At 38.8% G+C, this 26,496-nt stretch overlaps 1 protein-coding gene across 1 annotated transcript in view; it reads left to right on the top strand.

Annotated features, from left to right (window-relative positions):
- CCDC141 (coiled-coil domain containing 141) overlaps positions 1–21,531 on the top strand; it is a 202,978-nt gene extending 181,447 nt beyond the window's left edge. The window contains exons 20-24 of the mRNA XM_060107047.1: positions 295–478; positions 3,645–3,754; positions 9,548–9,661; positions 18,258–19,111; positions 21,264–21,531. Coding sequence (XP_059963030.1) covers positions 295–478; positions 3,645–3,754; positions 9,548–9,661; positions 18,258–19,111; positions 21,264–21,531 — 1,530 coding nt within the window. The remainder of the gene's footprint in view (positions 1–294; positions 479–3,644; positions 3,755–9,547; positions 9,662–18,257; positions 19,112–21,263) is intronic.
- Positions 21,532–26,496: the final 4,965 nt, after the last annotated feature.

Raw genomic sequence — 26,496 nt, 5'->3', positions numbered from 1 at the left:
TGCCTGTTCTTGTAAGTGTGCAACATTCCTCCTAGGAATTATGCTTCAGGCAAATCTAAGAAGGCAGGAAAATCAGAGTGATTTCCATACTTCTACTTTCTTACCTGACTCTAATTTCCAAGTGCAAAAGTATATGATCATGTTGTGATGTTTTCCTTCTTAGGACTTAAAGAGTTCACACTAATGTGAATATAAAATTTGAGGAAATTGAAATTTGATATTTCAGCAGTCAAAATGAAGAACTTTGGAAGGATGGTGTCTCTTTAATCTATGCTTTGTCCCATTTTAATTTAGTGTCACTTTTGGTATGAAGATGCAAGTGCCACAGTTGCAAGAGTTAGAAAATATTCCACAGAGTGCAAGACCAAGGAAGCTGTGGAGATTCTCCTTCAGCAGTTCAAAAAGTTTATCACACCCTCAGTGCCTCAGCAAGAAGAAAGGATTCAGGAAATCAGTGACCTGGCTCAGCACTTATATGGTGAGGTCTCTTTTAAGATACCCACTGATTCACTATTGAACACATCTCTAGTGAACCTAATCCAGCAGAAAGCAGAGCATGGCAAGCCCTCAGGGTCCTTACTACGCCAACCTATTCAAGGAAAAGTTTAAAGATAAGAGCAAAAGTGAACAGTAGTGAATAGAGGAAGGAACTCCTGGCTGTAGGAGATGAAGCCTGTGGATTTTTAATGACCATTTGTAAACCCTCCTTCTAAATTCTGCTTTCTCCCCCATTCTTGTTGTTCATCTTCAGGGTAATAAAACCAGAACAATACTCAGCTTATGTAGACAAAAAAAATCTCATTTCCACTAGGGTGATTCCTCAAAAAACATACAAAACTCCCATAATATTATACTTAAAGTAGATAGAAAGCTAAGACTGATGTCTACAGCCCTCTCATTTCTATGAAGGTTATGGTTTGTGGATATGAGAAAGAGCTGGAAGATTTTCCCTTGTCTTCCTCTCACTTGTGGAATAAATGGGAGAACTCAAACGACCATCTCACTGGTTGTGCTTTCCTCTTATCTATGACTTTGTCAGTCTGAGAAGTCTTTCTATCTGAGGGAGGCCCCCATTTAAAAGGCCCCTGGGGGGCCTCCCTGGTGACGCAGTGGTTGAGAGTCCGCCTGCCGATGCAGGGGATACGGGTTCGTGCCCCGGTCTGGGGGGATCCCATGTGCCGCGGAGCGGCTGGGCCCGTGAGCCATGGCCGCTGGGCCTGCGCGTCCAGAGCCTGTGCTCCGCAGCGGGGGGGGGCCACAGCAGTGAGAGGCCCGCGTACGACAAAAAAAAAAATAAATAAAATAAATAAATAAATAAAAAATAAAAGGCCCCTGGGGGTTGACAGTACTTGAGGGTGCAAAGGAATATGTTTCATGAATTCCCTGACATTGTTAACTATAAGGCCAAGAGTAATTCCTAGTGACAGGGCAAATCTAGCCCCAAAGGAAGGTAGCAACAGGTGCTTCATTTGGCTGTCCACAGCTGCTGTCAGGTGGACATTTTCTCTTATTACATGAAGCACTATCCATGGATAGACATAAAAATTTTGTGGAACAATATATACTGCACTCCCTAACATTAAATTACTGAGAGTGAATTATTAATGATTTTACAGAGAAAAGGGTAGAAACATAAAAACAATAAAATATAGATTGAAAAATTAAAGAAAACTAATGTGATGTTTCATTCCTACTATAGTTACCATATAAGTGTACTAAAAACTTCTGGAGGCACTCTGCTCCTATAAGATGGTTTATGTTTTCCTCTGTTATTGTATTTTTCACACTGTAGCATAATTGCCTTTTCGTTTGTCTGTCTTCTCAATTGACCATAAGCTCCTTGAGGGTAAGGGAAGTATATTTAATCACTATGTCTCAGTGCCACTCAACTTCGGCACACAGGAAATACTCACATGACACCATAAAAGTTACATTACCCTCCCATCATGCAAGATCCCACATCCTGCTTTGTTTGTATTCCAGGCCCTTGTCACCAACTGACATATTGTATGGTTATTTGTCTGTTGTCTGGCTCTCCTTACTAGAGTGTAAGCTCCTTGAGAAAAGGGAGTTCACTGTATTATGGTATATACTAAGTGCTTAACAAATATTTGCTGAATAAATGAATCACTGAATGAATAAATGAATGGCACGAGTCTTCATGTGTTCAGTATGGAAGTTATGCATTTTTTAGAATTTGCATCAGGTAAGATAATTTAGAAATAGTATATCAATTCTTATAGCATTATTGAACCCAGAATTTTAATGCAAATAAATTTATCTCAAAAAAAATTTGAGTACCTATTATGTACTCGGAGCTGTAATTGACATAAAGACATATAAGACCTAGTTCCATCATTCAAGAATCCACAGTCTATACCTAGAAATCACAATATGGTAAATGCAGTGAGAAAGGTATAAAATGTGTGTATTAGTTTTCTAGGGCTGCCATAACAAAATACCACAGACTGGGTCACTTAAACAACAAAAAATTTATTTCCTCACAGTTCTGGAGGCTAGAGGTCCAAGATTAAGGTGCTCACAGAGTTGGTTTCTACTGAGGCTTCTCTTCTCTTGCTGCCTCTTCATATGGACATCCCTCTGTGCACAAGCACCCCTGGTTTGCTGGTGTCTCTCCTTCTTATAAGGACACCAGTCATATTGGATTGGGACCCCACCCTAATGGCCTCTTTTTAACTTTATCACTCTTTGAAGACCTCATCTCCAAATATGGTTATATTCTGAGATACTGGGGGTTGAGTCTTCAACATATTAATTTTGAGAGGGACACAATTCAGCCCATAACAATGTATAATACTAGTTTAGTCTGAACTGTGGAGTCCAGTAGTCCAAGTTTAAATCCCTTCTCCTCCAATTATTGTCTGGGTCACCTGAAAAGGCTCTGTTGAGCCTTGCATTCCTCATTTGGAAAATGCAGTAGAACCTACCAGAGAAGGGTTATGTTAGCTAATGCATATAAAGTGCCTAGCCACAGGCAAATAGTAAGCACTCACTACGTGATAGATATTTGCATCATTATCCCAATAGGAAGAGGTAAAATCCAGTTGGGAAAGATTAAGAACATTTTTACAAAGACGTTGACATTTCAGGTAGACCTTGGAGAGTGGGTAGGATTTGTCAAGCAGAGATGGGGTTATGGTGAGGGCATTCCCAGTACAGAAGAGAATAGTCAGTGGCTATGGGGGTTTTGAGAGAAAAGTTGCTGGTTCAGTTTGGCCAGAGGTTAAATATGTGAGAGAATTAGGGTGACATACCTTTGAGAGAGGCAGGTTAAAACCATATTATGGAGGGCCTTGAATGTATACTTTTCTAGGTAGTGAAGAACCACTGAATGTTCTGAAAAGGAGAAAACTGGTTAGAATGGAGCTTTAAGAATATTAATATAGAAACATTATTTAGGTTATATAAGAGGGACATGGCACAGCAAATATAACCATTTTTCTAGAATACTTGGTTTTTCCAGTAATGCCTTTATTTATTTATCTGTTCAGCAAGTATTTAGTAAGCACTTACTATTTACCAGCCCTTATGCTGGACACTGGGGAGATCAATTAATGCCTGGGATTTTTTTTTCTGCTAAGGATTTGACCTTTAAAAACAAATTTAACCCTTCTCCTCCCCAGGTTTTGAAGAACGGAAGAAATATGCTGAGAAAATAGTGGCCAAACACAAAGAGGTTCTTGAATCTGTTACTGAATTATGTAGCTCTCTCACAGAGCTTGAAGAAAAAAAGGTAATTTCTTCTTACTATAATATGTATTTTTAAGTGATATAAATAAAAATGTGTTTACCAGGTGTCTTGTGGTACAAAGATGTTCTAATGGAAATTCTCAAGGGACATAATGTGCACATTTGTTTCACAGCTTTCTAACATAATTATATGGTTGTTTCTGATAATTAATTCTGTTTCTTTTCCATCACTGCAGAGAAGAATATTGCTGAGAATAAGGACTAAACAATTAAGGTGTCTTGTTTATATTTTCATGGATCATATCCTAAAGGATAAATGTGTGCCATTAAAATCAAAGTCTATATTAAGTAGTTTTACATTTTCGCTCATAAATAACGAACCTAAGTTATTTTTTCTCCTCCAAATTGTGCCCCTGGAGAAAATAAAACTAGTCTTCAGGTACTATAGTCATTGAACATTTAGCTTCATGGAAATATTAAACTAATCATTGGCATCTTTCATGGAATAAATAAAATGATGGTAAAAAAAATAGAGAGGAAATATGTTTATGACTATGTCTAGGTAAAATCTGGTTAAAAGAGAGAAATGTATGTATATATATATATGTGTGTGTGTGTGTATATATATATACATATATATGTATATATATATATTGTTTTTGTCTATGTTGTGTCAAAACTGGTTTCATTAGTGCTGTTTTCAGAACTGGCTGAAAGAACCAGTTGTTTAGGATAGAGAGAATGGCAAGGTAATCAAGAGCACAGGCTCTAGAATAAAACACAGCCCCTAGGAATACCAACTCTCCAAATTACTGGATTTGTGAATGAATTGGGGTAAATTCCTTAATGGCCCTGAGTCTTGGTTTCCTGATCTATAAAATGGAGGAAATAGAGGAAGCTAATCACAGGATAGCCCTGAGGATTGAATGTGAAGACACCTGTGATTATTGTTGTGATTGCTGTTGGTATTGAGACATAATGGTGCTCTTGCAGCTTGGAGCAGAATTATATTTATTTTCAGCAACTATTTTTTCTGTATGAATTTCCATGTCATAAATTTGAGTGACATTCCATTCAAAATGGTTTGCTAAGCTTATTTATTTGTTTGTTTGTTTGTTTGTTTGTTTGTTTGTTTATAGCTGTGCTGGGTCTTCATTGCTGCACGTGGGCTTTCTCTAGTTGCGGCGAGTAGGGGCTACTCTTCGTTTTGGTGCACGGGCTTCTCATTGCAGTGGCTTCTCTTGCTGCGGAGCATGGGCTCCAGTTGCATGGGCTCAGCAGTTGTGGCTCGTGGGCTCTAGAGCACAGGCTCAGTAGTTGTGACACACGGGCCCAGTTACTCCGCAGCACATGGGATCCTCCAGGACCAGGGCTCGAACCTGTGTTCCCTGCATTGGCAGGCAGACTCCCAACCACTGCACCACGAGGGAAGTCCCTAAATGGTTTGCTAAGCTTTTAATTCAATGGGCACCCAATCAAATTATCTTTTTCCTTTGGTTGAGAATCTAGATTTTTCTAATTTTTTACCATTTTCAATAACACTGTAGTGAACATCTTTGTACATGAAGCTTTTTTCTTTCTTTTGTATTACCTACGCAAAAATTCTTTGCTTTTCGTAGATGTTTTACAATTATAGTGCCACCAGTAATGTATGAATGCACCATATATTTTGTATTATCTTTTTCAGCATTAATCGTTTCCTCCCCACCTTCGCCCCACCCCCTGAGGATGTGTTTCTTCTGATTTCTGATACGCAGCCTGAAAATGGCTGCTTCCTCTGACTCTTTGCTGTCATCTACAGCATCCCTCCCATGTATGCTGTACATCTCCAAGTGAGCTCCACTAAACAAAATCGACTCTCTTAAAATGATAGCCCTTTCCAGTTTTTCACCTTCATGGCTATTCTTACTGAAAGCTGTTTCTACTCCCTCTGCCCCCTTCCACTTTCCCCCTTCCTTCTACACCCCTGGAGTCAGCATTGCACCCTCTCTTTCTCATTCCCAACCTATCACTTGGATTCTCTTTTGCGCTAGTCAGGATCCTCCTAATTATTCACTCCTGCTAGATGACCCTACGCTACTAGTGTCATTTTTACATTCAAAACACTTCACTACAAACTCTTCCTTGTTTACCAGATAAAGTTCGGACTCAAGGCCTTCCAATGTTCTGAGGCTGATTGTCTTTCCAAGCCGCTGTGCTTCTACATCCATTGTAGGTTCCTATCTCACTGGTCTCCTACCCCATATTCCCAGGTCTCCTGCTTCTAAACTTTTGCCATCATTCCCACTTATCTACAGTTTTGCTTTCCTCAGTTTCAATTACCTGAAGACAACCTCAGTCTGAAAATATTAGATGAAAAATTCCAAAAATAAGCAATTCATAAGTTTTAAATGATGAGAGACCATATTCATGTGACTTTTATTACAGTATATTGCTATACTTATCCTATTTTATTATTAGTTATTTTAATTAATCTCTTACTCAACCTAATTTATAGATTAAACCTTATCATAAGTATGTATGTATAGGAAAAAGACATAGTACATATATATAACATTTGGTACTATCTGTGGTTTCGGGCATCCACTGGGGGTCTTGGAACATATTCTCCATGGGTAAGGGTGGGCCACTGTACCTCATGTGCATGGCCTTCTATCTCTCTGACCTAAATTGTTCATCTCTCAAATCCAGACCCAAATACTGCCTCCTCCACAATTCCTTCCTTAGCTGTGTCACTTCCTCTCTGATCTGCTATAGCAGGGGAACTGGGCCGCACAGCAGGAGCGAGTGCGGGCGAGCATGCGAAGCTTCATCTGTAGTTACAGCCACTTCCCGTCGCTCGCATTACCGCCTGAGCTCCGCCTCCTGTCAGATCAGTGGCATGAGATTCTCATAGGAGCACAAATCCTACTGTGAACTGCGCATGCGAGGGATCTAGGTTACCCGCTCCTTATGAGAATCTAATGCCTGATGATCTGAGGTGGAGCTGAGGCAGTGATGCTAGCGCTGGGGAGTGGCTGCAAATACAGATTATCATTAGCAGAGAGGTTTGACTGCACAGAGACCATAATAAATCAACTGCTTGCAGACTCATATCAAAACCCTATCAGTGAGTGGCAAGTGAAAACAAGCTCAGGGCTCCCACTGATTCTGCATTATGGTGAGTTGTATAATTATTTCATTAAATATTACAATGTAATGATAAATAGAAATAAAGTGCACAATAAATGTAATGCGCTTGAATCATCCCCAAACCATCCCCCACCCCGTAGTCCGTGGAAAAATTGTCTTCCACGAAACCGGTCCCTGGTACCAAAAAGCTTGGGGATCACTGTGCTGTAGCCCCTGTGTTCCTTCCTACCATAATCACCACATATAACTACCATGATCATCCCAGCCTCTCTCCTTGATTATACCTGAGGAAACCCCATTCAGTTTAGCATCCCACACAATATTTAACACTATGCTTTGCCTAAAACAGGTTCTCCTGAAAGGGTTTTGGCATTTGTAGTAAATGCTGAAAGGATTGGTACAGAAAAAAAAAAAAATCATTCAATAGCCCAAAAAAGTTTGGTTTGGGTGGACATAAAAATGAGGAATGGCCTCTTTGGCAAGAGAAATGGGCATCAGAGATATGGGGATATATGTATATGTATAGCTGATTCACTTTGTTATAAAGCAGAAACTAACACACCATTGTAAAGCAATTATACTCCAATAAAGATGTTAAAAATATTTTTTTAATTAAAAAACAAAACAAAACAAAAAAAACATTGCCCTTACAAGTTACGGCCTAAACAAAAGCCTGTCAAATGATGCTTGCTAACACTTTACAGATGTTTCCATGAGAGCATACATATATGGTTTTTATGTTTTTAAGGTTGATTCGTTGGCTCTCTTTTGCAGGAGGTTATTAAAAAGCAGACCCAGAAATCCCTGTCAAGGCTGAGACAGTGATAATGATCCTTTCTATTTGTTTAGCATTTTGAGATTTACAAAGGATTTTCATAAATATTACCTCAGTGATTTCCAAATAACCTTGTGATGGTAATAAGGTAGATGTTGTTTTCTTTGTTTTAGAGTGAAGTTCAGAGAGGGTAAAAGTGCTTTGCTTGGGGACCCACACTAGTAGTGGTGGGTCTGCAATACGAACTTAGTTATAATTCAAAATCTAGTACTCCTTCCACAACTGCCAATTTGGTTTATTTTATTTTATTTATTGAAGTTTAGTTGATTTACAATATCATGTTAGTTTCAGGTGTACAACACAGTGATTCAGTTATATATATATAACTGAATGTGTGTGTGTGTGTATTCCTTTTCAGATTCTTTTCCCTTATATGTTGTTACAAAATATTGAGTATAGTTCCCTGTGCTATACAGCAGTCCTTGTTGGTTATCTACTTTATATATAGTAATGTGTATATGTTAATCCCAACTTCCTAATTTATCCCTCCCCCCACCCCCCTTTCCCCTTTGGTAACCATACGTTTGTTTTCCATGCCTGTGAGCCTCTTTCTATTTTATAAATAAGTTCATTTTAAGATTCTACATATAAGTAATATCATATGATATTTGTCTTTCTCTGTCTGGCTTACTTCTCTTAGTGTGATAATCTCTAGGTCCATCCATGTTGGTGCAAATGGCGTTATTTCATTCTTTTTTGTGGCTGAGTAATATTCCATTGTATATATGTACCACATCTTCTTTATCTGTTCATTCATTGATGGACATTTAGGTTGCTTCCATGTCTTGGCTATTGTAAATAGTGCTGCAATGAACATTTGGGGTGCATGTATCTTTTTGAATTATAGTTTTCTCTGGATATATGCCCAGGAGTGGGATTGTTAGATCATATGGTAGTTCTAATTTTAGTTTTTTAAGGAACCTCTATACTGTTCTCCGTAGTGGTTGTACCAATTTACATTCCACTTTGGAATTAGGTATCAAGTGTGTACTAAAGCAGAGTAATTTATCCAGTAATACAAACCAGCTTAATTTTTAGAGTTGGGGGTAAAAGCTGAATCTCCCCAGTAAATGTCTCCCCAAATCTTCCAAGTTGGTATAACATGTACACTTTGAGAAGCATGCCTGTTTCTTTAAGGCCATCTAATGCCTGTATTCCAGGTAGTATAGAGTATCTTCTGTTGCCCTATAACGTCATCCTAAACTGGTAGTCCTGTCACTTGGTGTACCTGTGGCTCCTTTCACCTTCACAAAGTCTTCAAAGCTCTTACACTGGCTCCTCAGCAGTTAGCAAACACCCTCTACTTCCATGACTAAAACGGAGCCCCATGAACTGTGGGAGCAAAATATCACCACCCACAAAGTATCATTTGTTCTCAATTGTTTTTTTTCTTTACGATACTCAATTATATTACCTTCCTCTTTTCATGAGTGTCCCAAACATTTTGCTTGTCTAAATACTCTGAATTTCCTACTTTGTTCTCCATCAGAATCTTCAGTCATTTCCGCCTCATGGCTGCTCCCCTAGATTTTTACGATGGTTTAAACTGCCATGCACAATGATTTTTCTCTCTAGAGAATGCTCCTGTAGGTGCATCCTATTATAACAATGACTTTTTTCTGGCTGGGCCTTTGAACAACCTATTTTTACTGGCAATCAACTTTATCAAAGGAGTGAGGTAGGAAGGGAACTGTGAGCTTGAAGAGATAATTTTATAAATCACATTGTGGGGGTACGCCAGTCTCTTGAGGAATACATTTACTGAAAGATTGCAAGTGGTCTATGTTGTCTTCCAAGTGGTTATTGTGTGGCACTGTTCCTCCAACTTTCCTGGTGCAGGCTCTCACTAACCTTCACTTTGTACATCAGGGAAACGTTTTAAAGATGAATCTGAATTTGGAAGGCTTCCACGATGATTGCATTGACCTACTAAAAGAATCAGGGAGAAATAAGCAGACGATATTCAATGAAGGAAGGAATAAGGTAAAGAAAACTATGTACCCTCAGATATTCATTGCTTTTGTTTTGAGGTTAGAGTCATTGTGCATTGAAAAAAAAATGAATTGAAGCCTTATTATCGATCTGAATCTTCCAGTGTAAATGAAATGTGAGTGTCCTCTTCCCTTCTTTTCTACCCCTTACTTAGTCCTTCATCTCTCACCTGTGCTCTTTCCCTCGGAGTCCCTCCCACTGAATACTGGAGCCATAGCATTTCACAGTGACATTGGGACAGCCATTCAAACACCATACCATGTCCCCAAACTATTCTTGTTTCTCCCATCTTTAGCTGCCTTTCAATCCCAACTTCAAATTTTACTTCTCCCTCTTTATCATACCACCAAGTTATGACTTTTTTGTTTTACACTATCCCCTGGAAAACCTTAATACATGAAATTATTGACAGATTGTATCTTGTTCCCATAGAATCTACCTCTAAGATTATATTTCATATGTACTAAAACAGAATGCAACTGAAATATAAATACTAAAGTATTTAGAGAAATGTTAAATTATTTTAAAGCCTATGCATTACAGATAAATTAACCATGTAGCAAGAGCTGCAAATATTCACAAAATGCATATGCATTTCAAAAGCATTATTTAAATCACATCATGATGGATTTTCGGTATAAGTTGCTCACTATCTATTCATAGCTGCTGGACTATAATTAGCTCTTGACTTCATGCTTTGCCAAGTTTGCTCCCAATGTTTGCGTCTCTCCCAAGGAACTGAAAGAGCAAGCAGAGTTGACATTTTTCTCAACTGCTCCCAAATAAAATAGAATATACTTTTTGTGACATGAGAGTTTAAAAAAATTCTCCCCACTTGTTGCAGTCATCTCATGGAGAAAGACTTACCTTTCCTTAAACTAAATACAGTACTTAAGAGCTTCTTTATATGTCCTTTTCTGCAGGTTAAATCTATGTCAAGGTCTAGTGCAGCAAGTACCATTAATTAAGCAAGCTGACTTTTTTCGTGGGATGGGCATGTAGCATTTAAACCCTGATTCCTCTCTGAGACAAAGGGAAGCTGCCACACCTTGATCATCTGGTTGGACTTTAGTCTTATATCAAATGATCTGTGGTTACTCTGATTGTCTAAACCAGGATTACTCAACCTCAGTACTACTGACATTTTGGCCCAAAGAATCCTTTGTTGTGGGTGCTGTCCTGTGCATTGTAGGATGTTTAGCAGCACTCCTGGCCTCTATGGACTACATGCCAGCAGTACCTGCTCTCCACCCAGTTGTGACAACCAAAAATGTCTATAGAAACTATCAAATGGCCCCTGGGGAGCAAAATCAACCTTGACTGAGACTAACCAGTCGAAATAATAAAGAATAACATTAAATGCATCACATTTTCTTAACTAAGTTATAAGAGATACTAAATCCAACAACATATTATTTTTTTTTTAATTCTGCACACTTTTCTGCATTGTCAACCACACACATTTAGTAAGATTAGAAACAAAAGTTATTGCTGCCAAAGCAAACACACTCATTTATACTTAGTAAAAATGGCTTTCTTGTTTTTATTTACTTTTCTTAGAAAAAATTAAAGAAACAGATTCCTTTAAATAAAAAAGCAAGATTTTCTTTCATTGAGAAATCACTTTTACTTTAATGTAAATTAAAAGACATGATAGATCATCAGATATTTAGGATAAAAGTGAAAATCCATAATTACACTAAGTTCTCTCATTGACCTCATTTCATGTATATGTTCTAGTGCAATTGGCAAAATGAAAGGGCAGCAGTAATCTTCACTTTTAAACAGCTCAACCACATTTACCCTCTTATTGTCTCTATCATTTATATTATAGGTCAGCTGTAACAAGTTCATGAAACACCATGTGGGCAGGTAACAAGAAGCACCAAGTGAAAAGCTTATGTGGGAATCACTGCATTCAATTTTAATACCCTTAAATGGTATTGTTCTTCCTCAGAAAATTATTTGAGTCAGAAAGAACAATTCCACCAAACTATTACAAGAAAATGTTCATCACAGGATTTTTTCCTGGAGATAGTAAAGTGCTTCTCATTTTTCTGACCCAAAAACTACAGTTGGTAGAATTAGGCAATTCAGTAAATGCAGTGCCCATTGCACTGCTAACAGATTAGTGATGGTGTTTTATTCCCTAAGGTGAGCACTGAAGCTGAATCCACAGAAATATCTAAAAACCTCTAAGGTTAAACAGAGGCACAGAGTATTAAAAGCCTCGCCTAAAATCACAGAACTATGTAAGGCTTATGATACCAGCATTTAGAGTTACAGAATTCTAGTGCTAGAAGGGATTTAACAATCATCTGATCAAATCTCATTTTACAGTTGAGGAAACTGAGGCCCAAAGAGATTAAATATTTTGCCCTCCAGAATTCACAGGAAGTAGTGTCAGAACTGGGCAGGCAGCCCAATTCTCCTGAATTTCAGCCATGTAACTTTTTTCACAAGACCAAAAGGGAGCTCCAAGAAACTGCTGCATATAAATAAGCTGTTTTGTAATGATACTGTAGATTCCCATGCCAATTTTTTCCCTCTTTCCATTCATCTATTACACAGTGATTAATAAAGTAGTAGCATGGAAGTGCTTTCATAGCAAACAATTCAGTGGAGTGCTCTTATCAAAGTGGGTGAGAGGGCTTCCCTGGCGGTGCAGTGGTTGAGAGTCCGCCTGCCGATGGAGGGGACACGGGTTCGTGCCCCGGTCCGGGAAGATCCCACATGCCGTGGAGCGGCTGGGCCCGTGAGCCATGGCCGCTGAGCCTGCGCGTCCAGGGCCTGTGCTCCACAATGGGAGAGGCCACAACAGTGAGAGGCCCGCGTACCGCAAAAAAAAAAAAAAAAAAAAGTGGATGAGGACAGTCCCTGGGCCCTCTTCCAGTAATCCTGATCACCTGGTAGGCGGAGTAAGATGTTCCTGAGACATTTGCTTTGGAAAAATGGGAAGGGCAAAAGGTTCTTCACCACCCTTCTGTTCTCTTCTCTCTTATCTTGTCTTCCCCAAGTGCTTAAAGGTACCAAGTCACCCCTTGACTGCCCAAATCCCCTTCCAAGAGCCTTCCCCAGAAAAGCCTTTCATAGACCAAGCCCTATGTTCAATATCTTTCTTTATCCACTTCCCACTTACATTCATTAAATCATAAACCAAGATAAGCTTACCTATTGTGGAGATATTTTAGAAGATAAAGTCTTGTGGAATTCCCTTAAATTTACCACAAACATGGCTCCCCACCTTAGGGACTTGGAGAACTGGTGCTACACACTTAGTTCAATGGCTGTAGAGTATCATTATATTTTCTCTTCCAGATGCTCACTTTGTTTGCCTACAGGGCAATGATTGTAGAGTCAAGTGATTATGTCCATCAGTGGAAATGAAAGTTCAGAAATCCTGACAGAGATGCGATCTAAGGCTATAGATTTAGGATTAATTAAAAGTTAATGATCATTAGATATAATATTAATTAACAATTAATGATCATTAGATCTCAGAGGGTGAGATCTTTGAGTGGAAAAGTATATAGAGAAGATTAGAGAACTTAAAGACAAGATTACACATCATCCATGTTTTTAGAAGGTGGGAAAAGAAAAAGGAATCAACAAAGACAAAGAGCAGCCAAGGCTATACGAGAAAGAAATTGAGAATGAGCCATGTTTTGGTGAGTTAAATCAGTTTCCCAGACACTTTGCCAGAACTCATCAGATTGATGCAAACATTCCCTGTCTGTGCTGAGATACACAGATTTATCTGCCCCTTTCTGGAAACACACACACACACAAACACACTCTTTTTCTCCTAATAGCAAACAATGGCTTTATGGTGGAGGAATACAAAAGATAGTTGGTATATGTGAATGTTTGGAAACCATTTGCATAAAGGAAAACTAGTATATCCAGGAAACTATAGTTCAGTGAGTTCTAAAAGTGATTTTTGTAAAATTCCATAGTGACTTAAAAACTGAACACTTATTTGCAGTTGAGAATAAAGACAGAAGTGTCAAAAGCCAACATGGATTTACTCAGAAAAACTTGTGTTAAATTCACCTTATTTTGCTTTCTGAGATGATGATTTAATAGAAAACTCTAGGTTGGTGCCATAGACAAAATTTATTGTGATTTCAGGAAGTCATTTGATAAACACACTCACGATATATCTCTTAAGGTAAGTGGAGAAATGTGAATTGAATGGGCGTTTGGTCAGGTTATAATTGTGCCCAAGCGTGTTAAATAGTTCATCAGTGTCAACCTGGAAGACAGTTTGCCTTGCCCTGGGGAGACAGTTGGCTTTGTCCTAAACTCTGCAGTGTTCAACACTTTTATCAGTGGTATTAATAGACAGAAGAAATAGGACATTTTAGTTGATTAAAAACATTGTGAATCAATAGTCCCGTGTGATTCTTATAAAAACAAAGAACTAATAAAGTCACTTTCATAAAAACATATCATATAGATCAAGGAGATGATTCCACTGATTACTTTCCACTTGAAAAGTAAGTAAATCCTGGGAATAAACGTAAGTTGAAATGTTTCTAGAAAAAGATTTGAGAAAACTCTCTCTTATTGTCAGTGGAAGTTATCTGGTAGTGTATTTTTGGTGGAAAGTATTTTTCTACTTCAGGAATTATAGGGAGTGAAAAAAAGTAATATCCTTGAATTACCTTCTTGAGTTTAGCACCATTTGAAAGTGAGACACAGGAGTCCGGAATCAGTAACCAGTAAAAGCTGGACTGGAGGACAGGGCTTGGACTTTCCTAGTGGGTTTCCCAAAATTTCATCTCTGGTTGAGACAGACTTGTCTACCCAGCCCCTTGGGTGCACAGCTGGACAGCACAGGCTTCCCTTACAGAGGTTTTTCATGCATTAGAGCCAGTGTGGATGCACCCACTTGATGGAAGGCACGTCCAAAAGAGAGGGACTCAAAGAGACAGAGCTGAGCAGGCTGAGTCTCTTCTTCCAAACCCACAATTAGGTACGTCACTTCCTCCCCAGGAGCGAGTGAGGAGTAGGGAGACTAGCCCAGACTTTTATCCAAATTTCTCCTAAGCCTGTTGCAAAATTTCAGTTTTTAAACATTATTCTTTTCCAGAGGGGCCTATGTTACCCATAGAAGTGGTTGAGGAGTTGCCTGCCCCTGCATGACCCTCAGATCAACAAATGTCCCTGCCCTCCCATGAAGGAGTTTGTAGCTCATTAAAGTGGGACCTCCGAAGGTGACCAGAATGAAGAAAGTTCCAGGAATTAAGGCAGAATAAGACCTGGAGGTTGCAGGACCAATTCTCTAAATAGTCAAAGGGCTGTTAAAAGGAGAGCAGTCGGACATCTTCTATGTCATTCCAAGTGGCCAATTCTGATGTATTGGTGGATACTGAGGGAAGGCAGATCTGTGATAAGTACAGGAAGTTATTCTTAACACAAATAAAACATAAACTTCTTTTCAAAGAAAGCACCCATTCAGAAAAAGTGTTCAAACAGAGGCTGTCAGAATGGCATAGAGGAGATCCTTAGTCTGAACAGGAGGTTGTAGGATCAAAGTCCCTGAGAAAAGGAAAATAAACATTCTACATTCAGGGAGAGATGGAAGGAGAGGCACTAAGCTGTGGTAGGAAAACCAAAAGAAGGAGGGGCATTCCCTATGGAATATGTGTTTATTTAGTAATTTTTTATTGAAGTATATTTGATTTACAATGTTGTGTTAATTTCTGCTATACAGCAAAGTGATTCAGTTATATATATATATATATATATATATATATATATATATATATATATACATTCTTTTTTTTTAGCTTCGTCTCCATTCTGGTTTATCATAGGATATTGAATATAGTTTCCTGTGCTATACAGTAGGACCTTGTTGTTTATCCATTCTGTATATAATAGCTTACGTCTGCTAACTGCAACCTCCCATTCCATCCCTCCCCCCAGCTCCCTCCCCCTTGGCAACTATAAGTCTGCTCTCTATATCTGTGAGTCTGTTTCCATTTCACAGATAAGTTCATTTGTGCCATATTTTAGATTCCACATATAAGTGATATCATGTGATATCATGTGGTATTTGTCCTTCTCCTTCTGACTTACTTCACTTAGTATGATAACCTCTAGGTCCATCCATGTTGTTGCAAATGGCATTATTTCGTTCTTTTTTTTTTTTTTTGGCTGTGTTGGGTCTTCACTGCTCTGCGCAGGCTTTCTCTAGTTGCAGCGAGTGGGGGCCATTCTTCGTTGAGGTGTGCAGGCTTCTCTTGTTGTGGCACGTGGGCTCTAGGCATGTGGGCTTCAGTAGTTGTGGCACACAGGCTTAGTTGCTCCACGGCATGTGGGATCTTCCCGGACCAGGGCTCGAACCCGTGTCCCCTGCATTGGCAGGCTGATTCTTAACCACTGAGCCACCAGGGAAGCCCCTATTTCATTCTTTTTTATGGCTGAGTAGTATTCCATTGTGTATATATATATCACATCTTATTTATCCATTCATCTGTCGCTGGACATTTAGGTTGTTTCCGTGTCTTGGCTATTGTAAATAGTGCTGCAATGAACATAGGGGTGCATTCACCTTTTTGAATTAGAGTTTTGTCTGGATATATGCCCAGGAGTGGGATTGTTGGATGATATGGTAATTCTATTTTTAGTTTTCTGACGAACCTCCATACTGTTCTCCGTAGTGGCTACACCAACTTACATTCCTACCAACAGTGTAGGAAGGTTCCCTTTTTCTCCACACCTTCTCCAGCATTTATTACTTGTATACTTTTTAATGATGGCCATTCTGACTGGTGTGAGGTGATACCTCATTGTAGTTTTGATTTGCATTTCTCTAATAATTAGCAATGTTGAGCATCTTTTCATGTGCCTATTGGCCATCTGTATGTCTTCTTTGGAGAAATGTCTGTTAAGGTCTTCTGCCCATTTTTCGATTGGGAGATTTTTGTTGTTGTTGTTGTTGAGTTGTATGAGCCCTTGTTAATCACATGATTTGCAAATATTTTATCCCATTAGTAATTTTTTTAATGAAAAAAACTTTTAAGAACTTCTGGCTTTAGACCCAGGGTTTAAACTTCTTCTAAATGGCTAAAGGAAACCACTTTCTCTCAGCTGGGATTATGCTTTGTCTGAGGGTAAGTCATATCTGTGGGATAGTAGAAGGAACATTGTTTTGGTTTGCTTCTAATCTTCAACCTGAAAACACATTTGTTTCTCAAAAATCACTTGTAAAGTATATGTCCAGAACAGAACTATGGGCTAAAATGAAGAACTCAAAGTCAAGGCAAGACATAACTTTCTCATGTGCAAATAGTAGCCACAGGACAAAACCCAGTAATTGTTAATTAAGTAAAAATGTGCCCAAAATGCTGAGGAAAGGCAAAGAATGAAGTGGATATAAAACAAGTAGGTTGGGATCAATGAGATCCCTTTCAGCTTCAATATTCTTTTGAGTCTATGCCAGAAGGTTTATTTGAACCTCTTCTCAAGCCAGAGATGGACGTCAGTGAGTGGAGAGAAATACTAGAACAGTGTGAGATGGATCACTGTTTTTCCCAGTCTCGTAGAATGACCTATGCTCCACATGGGACAGAAAGACAAGTGGCAAGTGTTCCTCTACTGTATGTTGGTGTGTTCTCCTGCAAAAGTCCACAACATGGAATTGTTCCCTTAATATCTACCTCCCTGCTAGGCTGTCATCTCCAAGAGGGAAGGATTATATTTACTTTTACTCATCATTTATCTCTGCAATGCCTAGCACAGTACCTAGGATATAATAGGTGCTCAATAGATATTTTTCATTGTAAGAATAAAACTAAGGGGCTTTTAGAAAACAAAACCAGTCATTAAAATTGGCTTTCTCTATATGAGATACCTACAGTTGTCAAATTCATAGAGACAGAAAATAGAAGCGACTGGGGATGGGAGAAGGGGAAGTTAGTCTTTAATGGGCACAGAGTTTCAGTTTGGAAAGATGAAAATATCCTAGAGATGGACAGTGGTGTTGGTTGCACGACACCGTGAATGTTCTTAATGCCACTGAACTGTACACTTAAAAAATGGTTAAAACGGTAAATTTTAGGTTGTGTATATTTTACCACAATAATTAAAAAAAAAAAAAAAAAGAATGGCTTTCCTGAGAAAAAAGGAGGGTTATTCTAGGAGGGTCTGAGGATCACCTAAAAGGGAACATCTGATATTTGGGAACCACGAGTCCTGTGAAGTGTAGACAGATAAATAAACCAAACCAGAATTTGCTGGCAGAGGAAGACTCCTCAGATCATGATTGGAAAGACATGGATCCAGTCGAGACGGCATCATGAGAGATGAGAACCAGGGCTTTCTCTCTTCTGTGTCGCAAGGTCTGTCACCTCTCACTCAGAGGCTGGAGGTCGGTTTACACCGATTCCTTAGTCATGGGACAGGGCTGTGCTGAGCTTCAGCAGACAGACAGTTTCAAGTTCTGTAAGGCCAGAGCCAGGACCCCAGCTGTCACTCACTGCAGGTCTTCTCAAGTTGTCTCTCTGAGGTTGACTTTGAGATCTGGAAAAAGAAAACTCAACCACTAACTGGAAGCTTTGACTTTTCCATTTTGAAGGAGCAGGCCAAGCCAGCAGACGACTTGGCGGTCAATAGAGCAGGAGAGGGTCAGCTTCCACGGGAAGTGAAGCAGCTGTTCCCCGGCCCAGAGGGTGCTGTCCAAGGCCTGCTCCTGCCTGTGGATGTGCTTTCAGGAGAAGAATATGAGTGTGTCTCGCCCGATGACGTCTCCCTGCCTCCGCTCCCGGGAAGCCCCAATTCCCTCCTCGCTCCGTCTGACATGGAGCTGGAGGCGCGTGCCCTCCCGTCCCTCCACTGGCACCTAAGCGGCCACGGGATGCAGACAGGGGCCAGCGGTCCAGGAGAGGCCCCGGAATCTGGCCTTCCACCACCTGCTGCTTTTGCTGATACTTACAATGATAAGAGAGAAACATTTTCAAGTCATTTTGAGAAGCCTTCCCCCCAGTTCCAAGCTGAGCCCCCATTAACATCCCGAGGATTTCTGGAAGAGAGTACTGACTTCCACAGAATCAGTGTTAAACCTCCAGAGAGCGTGTGCAGTGAAGTGCATGCACGAGCTTTGCAACAACACCCCCAGGCTCAGGGAAGTTTGCTAGAAACACCAGAGAAAACGCATGCTGATAATAACGTCACTAAAACCCGAAATAGGCTGCATGCTTCCCAGGATGCATGCTCGGGCCTCGGGTTTCAGCCAGGCCCCAGCCAGGCCTGTCGGGGGCAAATGGTTCCCAGAGAAGAGATTAAAGTTACCTCAGCAAAGAACAGCGTGGTCAGCCTAGCTGGCCAGGCCCCTAATTTCTCCAGGCTCTTGTCTAATGTAACTGTCATGGAAGGTTCTCCAATGACTTTGGAAGTTGAAGTAACAGGATTTCCAGAGCCTACACTGACATGGTGGGTAGCCTATAACGACAAGCCATAAACAGAAACAAATTGAATCACTGAGCAAATCATTCTGTGTGCACTAACTTAAAGGTTTAGGGGTAGCTGATTAATATTCTAGGTCACTGCAACGCTGCATGATTCAATCTCACATCGAACCCCCAACTCTCATTTTTGTAGCCGCATGGCTGATACCCTTAAAGAAAAGGTAACCATATAAAATAATGATTTAACCAACTCCAAAAGCACTGCAACTTAGTTGTGCTATTTTTTGGTTTCAGTCTAACATTCCACATTTCTAAAGGTTGTGCTTGAACTTCTTTCCTATTGTTTATTCCTACATAAGCATGACATTTACTTGGTTTAACATCTGGTATTCAATTAAAAAACATAAGCATTTGGGTTTTTCCCTCTTCTGTCATTTACCAATTCCATCTTTTCCCTCTTCCAACAGAGTCACACATGCCACTTTTGTAATATTTGTTTATCTCACTAAGATTTCTTCTTATACATCTCTTCAGTGTGAAAGATGGAATAAAAATATTTCTTTCACAGTTGCTTATAGTGACAGGTAATAAAGCCATTTTTGAAAGGTGATGTAATAACTGAGCTGTGAACAATGTGGTTTTACTCTAGACACATCACCATTTTTAGCCAATTTGTTTTAATAAAAGTAAACGGCAGAACACAGGTTTTATATCACCGTTATCATAAAAGCAGTTCTAAGTTTCTTAATATGTGGGTTACTTTTAAACGTTTAGAAATTTTTCAACCTTAAGTATATTTATTTGAGGACAAAGTTACAAATACATGAGCATGAGTTTATACTTATAAACTAAGTAAAATAGCATTTATTTATCATACTATTTCAGTAAACATTAAATTAACTCTTTCAATTATTGTGTGTGCCTGTTGATGGTACTTGAAGTGTGGATCAGCTCTCTAAAGAGTTTATGAGAAAATGTTCGTTTCTCAGATTATTAAAAGAAATTGCACTTCGGTTACAGTGCAGCCATTTATGCTTTTTATCTTATTTTGTTGTTTTTACAATTGCATGTTTTTTACAGATCAGGAACTTTGTATTTAGGAATTTAAATATCAGTAAATTTATTATTTAATATCATCATTTAATTCATTATTAAATATTTGTTCACTACAAAGAAAAATGTTGTCTGAAGTGTTTCTTGTTTTGGTCCACACAAAAAATGACTTGATTAGTATTTACTGTTGAAGAACTGCTGCAGTATTGTGAAAAAAATATCTTGCCCTCGAATTTACAACAATTTTGCTCAGTTAACAACTGGCAAACTATCAGGGAATCATTCTTAGGACACTCAGAAAAATGCAAAATTATCACTTAGGCAATGGGAATAGAAAATGGTTCAGGTTTGTCACCACTTCTTGTGTGGAAGAACATGGGAATAAATAAATAAACAAGAATCTAGAGTATACAAAATAAACAAATTATTTGCTTTGTATAATGATGCAGCTAAGTGCTCATATTCGTAGGAAACACTTAGAAACGTGTCATTAACAGTAATAATCCAATTGAATAAATGCCTTTTATAATTAGAAATTATTTTCTTCTAATGAAATTAATTCACAAAAATTAAATGAACTCATCTCGCCAGGAAGTGCTATGTAAGTACCTTCCTCTAAAGCGGCGCATTGGTATTCTCCTGTGGATCTTGTGGGATGAGTCTGATGGGGAAGATGAATCTTTCTCCCATAGATTTCAAGGAGTCACAAGCTGCTGTTTCATAGTGGCTGAAAGAATGACACAGGTCAAATAGAAGGTGCCATTTCCCATTTGGGGTAATTGTTGCCATGAGCAAATGGTGGCCCAATGTGACCAGATGGCCCAGTTTTTTTAAGAGGAGTTGGATATCTGAATTTTCGTATGCAATATTCTAATTGGTAAATGTCCGAACATTCAGTTTTTAAAAAACACAGTCTGAGCCCATCAAGCACATCTATGGCTACCAGGTGACAACCTCTGCTTGAAGGATAAACAGCCCCACTGGAATTTGTGGTTGCTGCAGAGTTCCTGCTAATGCTAGAGAATATTGCAGTAGTCATGGGCCGAATTGTAGTGCTTATTAGAACTTGGAAATGATGTGAATAAACAGTGATCCTGACTTTAAAAACTGACTCTCTGCTTCAGGTACAAGAAGGGCCAGAAATTGTCTGCAGATGGGCACTTGCAGGTTTTACACAAGGAGACAAGACATTCGGTGTTCATTCCGAAGGTATGCGAGGCAGATGCGGGCCTCTATGTGGCTCGGGCCCAAAACTCTAGTGGCATTCTCTCTTCCAGTGTCAGCCTCCACGTGACAGGTAACCGCAGGCCGCCCATCACAAGAATAAACTGGATCCTGCTGAGTGTCATCTATGTTAGTGTGTCCCTAATGTACTGGCTACTCACACAGTAACTGCGGGGTTGGCACCAATGGGCGTCATTCTTATGAGCCTAAAGGACAACAATACTGCTGTTTATTTTCCTGCATCTCCCACCAAGCATCCCCAACCAAGTATCCCCCACCAAGTGTACCTCCATTTTGGCCATATGGCTTTTTTGGATACCACTGCTCGGTGAAATAATCAAATTTTCTTTAGCGCTTTAATGTATTTGAAGAGCTCAGTAAATCATTAGCAGTGAATAAGGATACATTTTTGTATTCTCAAAAGAGATGTGTTCAGTATAACACAGTCAAATTATACTATGTTTATTTCCTCCTAATTTAAAAACATGCAGATCAAGTCTTACATCAGCATGCAGATGTGTTTTATTTCAAATCCAATTGTTTGATAATCTATTTTTAATTGTACGCATAAACACCTCTTTGTAGAATAAGAGTAGAAATGTTGAACTAAAATTGTAATTTTGATTATTGCATAAGATGTCCTTTAATTTTGCTTTTCATGTCTTGATCTCATTTATTGAAATACATTCTATGTAGTTTCACCATAGCCTACATTCCTGAGTCTGAGGATGGCACTGCAAATAATCATTCCTCCTGTTGATCTCATGGGTTTGACATTGGAGAATAGATGTGCTGTTAGCCTTAAATGGAGTTTGAAACTTCCATCAGCTGTGTGTGTCACAGAGCAAGATAGAGTATAGCTGCAGAGGTGGACCAACAGTATTCCTGTCCTTCTGTTGACATATTTGGGGCAGCCATGTGTATACAGCTGCAACCGGCTTCTCCTGTTTCTAATCTTGATTCTGTTGCTGACCATTTTTACAGCCTGTGGGAAGGCATAGTAGTGCCTCAGTTTCCCATTTGGCAAATGGGTTCATCATCTACCTCTTGGGCAACTGAAGGTTTTCATTTCATGTCTTGTAAAGATCTGGAAAATGGAAAGTACTCTATGAAGACTAAGGGTAATTGTATTGCTTACTGTAATTTGTCATCACACTGCCTTCTGCCCACTGTTTCTCTTTCACATATTGTTTCTTTTGAATATTAATTAAAGGATGGTGTTAGTATGTGATTTTCAACTATTTCCATATAGGAAAATGATGTTTTCTGAATTGGAACTTAAATTCCTTTCTAATTTCTTAAGACTATATATATCTTTTTCAAAGACTTGAAATTAAACTCAGGGGGATACATTTAGTAAGATCTTGGGAGAGAAAAAGTATATAATAGGATGACATAAGATAAATTCTGTCCTTTTCTTATAATTATCACTGTAATATTTTCGTTGGGTTTTTTTTTTTTTTTTTTTTTTTTTTTTTTGCGGTTCGCAGGCCTCTCACTGCTGTGGCCTCTCCCGTTGCGGAGCACAGGCTCCGAACGCGCAGGCCCAGTGGCCATGGCTCACGGGCCCAGCCGCTCCACGGCATGTGGGATCTTCCCGGACCGGGGCACGAACCCGTGTCCCCTGCATCGGCAGGCAGACTCTCAACCACTGCGCCACCAGGGAAGCCCTATCACTGTAATATTGAAGAATGTTCTATGCCTTTCTGGAATATATTATTCAGAAAAGAGGATCATCATTTTAGTTCCTTTAAAAAATAAACATGTATAATAGAGGCATTTGTTTTTAGATTTTAAACGTAGTCTTGTCATGTTAGGGTAAAATCTTTAGTTGAAAGAATATTCATTATAGATTTTTGATGAAGAGGAGGCATTAATTATGTTGCTGTAAAGCCTGTCTACAAATAATAAAAATAATTAAATTTAATATATTCAAGTTGGTATTAAAAAGTTACTGGATATTAACTGAATATGTGAAATGTGTGGCTAAGTAAAAAGTTGGCATATATTTTCTTGTGCTGTGTATTCAATTTAATGATCTCTTAATTTTCTTAAAAATTTTGACAAAAACCTATTAAAAGCTTATATATACAGCATCCTAGGGAATTCATAGTCTCTTAATTCTCCTGTCCTTTTCGTCCAGTTTCAAGTATTGTGCATATCTTGCCAAATTGCTATTCCCATTTGAAGCTAAAGAGTAAAACCTACGTATGTCCAAAGAGGGCCAGCAGGACCAGGTAACAAATTCTTGTCTCACTCTATCTCTTTCTTGTTAACTTAGTGGGATCTCCCATCTCTTTTTGTCAGCTTGGTTGAGTTTTTTTTAACAGGAGAAAATCAAACAGAAGTTTAATAACATGTGTACATCAGAGAGACCCAGGAAAACTGAGTAACTCCAGCTTGGCTGAATTTTTGGTTTGGGGTTGTTAGGGCCTGGGAATTACTGGTTTGCTTTACCTGTTGCATGCCAGTAAATGTTAATCCTTTGGGGAGCAGGATGGGATATACATATATCCATGGTGATGACCAAAGAAGGCATATAGAGTCCCTGATATATTTGATTTCTATATCAAGCATAAGGTTTATACATATATCTGATATATATATCTTATATATATACCTTATATATATCATATATTTGTATACATGCACACCTAGAGCTCAAATGTTGGGATAAAGCATTATGCTGATATTCACGTTATAGTTCGGATAGCTGTGTATCTGTCTATCTATCTATCATCTATCCATCCATCCACCCATCCATTTACCTACCTACCCACTTACCTACCTCCATATTCTCTGGGCTATTGACTATTTAGTAATCCCCACAGCAGTGAAGAATAATTAGCTATTCAGTTATTCTTTTGGTTATACTTTAATTTCAAAGACTTCAGTGTGATTATCCTTTCTGTTAACGTTTTTGTCTTGATCAAAAATTCCCCCTATGAAAGTATGAACCAAAAGTATTGGTTAAAAATGAAAAACTTAGGAAATGGATGTGATGTTTCTATTTTGAGATATATACGTGATTTATACCTGTTTACTTCTAGAGTAAATTCTGGACAGTCAGCAATATCAAAACACTTTTCAACAAGAAAATGAAAATGACCAAAAGAAATTTTAAAGAATATATACTTGATACCTTGAAGGAATGCAACACAAAATGTGTTTTGAGCTTCCTATAAGGCAAAATTATTTTTTCCAGTTTTTATTTTCTGATAAAAGGATGTATAAACATTTGATGGTAAAAACATTTATTTTACATTCAATTCCAGGAGAAATTTACCATAGGAATCTTTACATTTGAATCTTTGCATATTCTATAATATCTAAAGTATTTGGAAAAAGAAGCAGGAAAATTTAGCTGTTTCATTCAATAATGCTAACCATCACTTATAGTTAAGACACAGGCTTAAAATAAATTATTGCAAGAACCTCCTAACCACTTCACCCTTAAATTTCTTCAAGTAGCACACAAGGTCCTTTAGTACCTATGCTTCCATTCCCAGCCTCTGTTCCATCCCTTCCAATCCCCCCATGAAGCGATACTTAACTTCAGGTTTTACCCTGTCATGATCTTACTACTCTCCAGTCCTCCTTCCCAGAACTCCCTTACTCTATTCTACCCAACTTCATGTGGCTTAACTCCTGCTTATCCTTCCAGGTCCTTTGGAGACACAACCTTCCCAGGAAGCCTTCTGACCCATCAAGTCCAGTGTAGATGTTCCTGCTATGTGCCCTATCAGCAGCTGAGCTGACCATGTCACCTCCCTTAATAGTTGCATTGGAATCGCACATCTGTCTCCTGGCTAGAGCGGGAGATCCTTATCAGCAGAATCTGTGACAGCCCTGTTCGTCATCGTAGTCCCAGCACTTAAGACATAGTCACACTCAATATTTCTTGAATTGTTGTCAGAGGTAAGCAAAGATAAGCCTAGCTTGTTTTGTCTCTTCTTTTTGTTTTGGAGAGATGGGTGGGGGAATGTTAAGAGAAAGATGTTATTTGTCGCCTGATTATTCTTTCTTGTTATGGACATTAACCAGTCAGAATCAGGTTCTAACCTCACCTAACCTATGAAACTTAAGTGAGAATCCTCCAGAGCCTCTGGGCTGCACCCCAATTGAAACTTTAAACTTAAAGATATAGGCTGTCTCTAGCAGTCAAAATAATACTGAGGAGAGAAGAGTCAAAATCCAGGATCATTTTTCCAACATTTTAAAGCAGATATAATCAGGCATAAATCATCATCAGGTGTAAGTGGAGAAGTGGGTGTCTCCCCTCTCAGTGACTAAGTCCAAACTGCCAAAAACAGAATTTATATATTTCTTTAGAACACTGCACAAATTATCAATATTTTATTGTAGCTGGGGCTCAGTAATCTGGTTGTGAACAGACCTTATTTAAAACCGGCTTTTCATTCATAAGTGTAAATCTAAAAACAGCCAAATCCAAAAAATTAGATTATTTGAATTCCAAATGAAGGAAGGAAAAAATATTGCATCTTGTTCCACTTTGTTTATTTTTATTCATGACCGTGCCTTACTAGAAACTGCCATCTGAAGCTTTTGACATTCCTGTTGTAGGTACAGTATTTTAAGCGTGTCCCTGAAGTAAGTTAGCTGAAACAAAATAAAATATCTCCTCCTAGTACACTCTGATATTGTGTGTGTCAATGCAAATGCCAAAGCATGACAGACTGTTTTCCATTTATAATAAGCAGAATCTTGAGCTGCGTCAAAGAGCCAAAAAATTTGCATTCACAAAATGAAACAGTGTCCTGCTCAAAGCAACAACAATTCATTTCTCCTCTCTCTTCACATGAGATGAGATTTGAATGTTATCAGCTGTGCATGAATTCAGCCTCAAAATGGAAAGCACAAAGCTGCTAATTTGGCTTTTCCTCAAGAATCCCCACACCATTATTCCTTATGTGGGTGAGAGTTTATATAACATCATGAACCACCCAAAATTGGGGGTGAAAGTTGGATGCATGACACTCCTCCAGATGAACTAGTCTTTGATTCTGGAGTCTGTTTGGCCAGATAGCTCTTCCTTCTGTTCAATGGAAATTTCATTTGTTTAAGCCAGGACTTGGCAAATCCAATTCTTTGGATCCTCTTTTTTATACCATA

This window comes from Mesoplodon densirostris, chromosome 8 (genome assembly GCF_025265405.1).
Source record: "Mesoplodon densirostris isolate mMesDen1 chromosome 8, mMesDen1 primary haplotype, whole genome shotgun sequence".
Taxonomy (NCBI): domain Eukaryota; kingdom Metazoa; phylum Chordata; class Mammalia; order Artiodactyla; family Ziphiidae; genus Mesoplodon; species Mesoplodon densirostris.
Note: the sequence above shows the minus strand (reverse complement) of the source record. Positions and strands in the feature narration are given on the sequence as shown.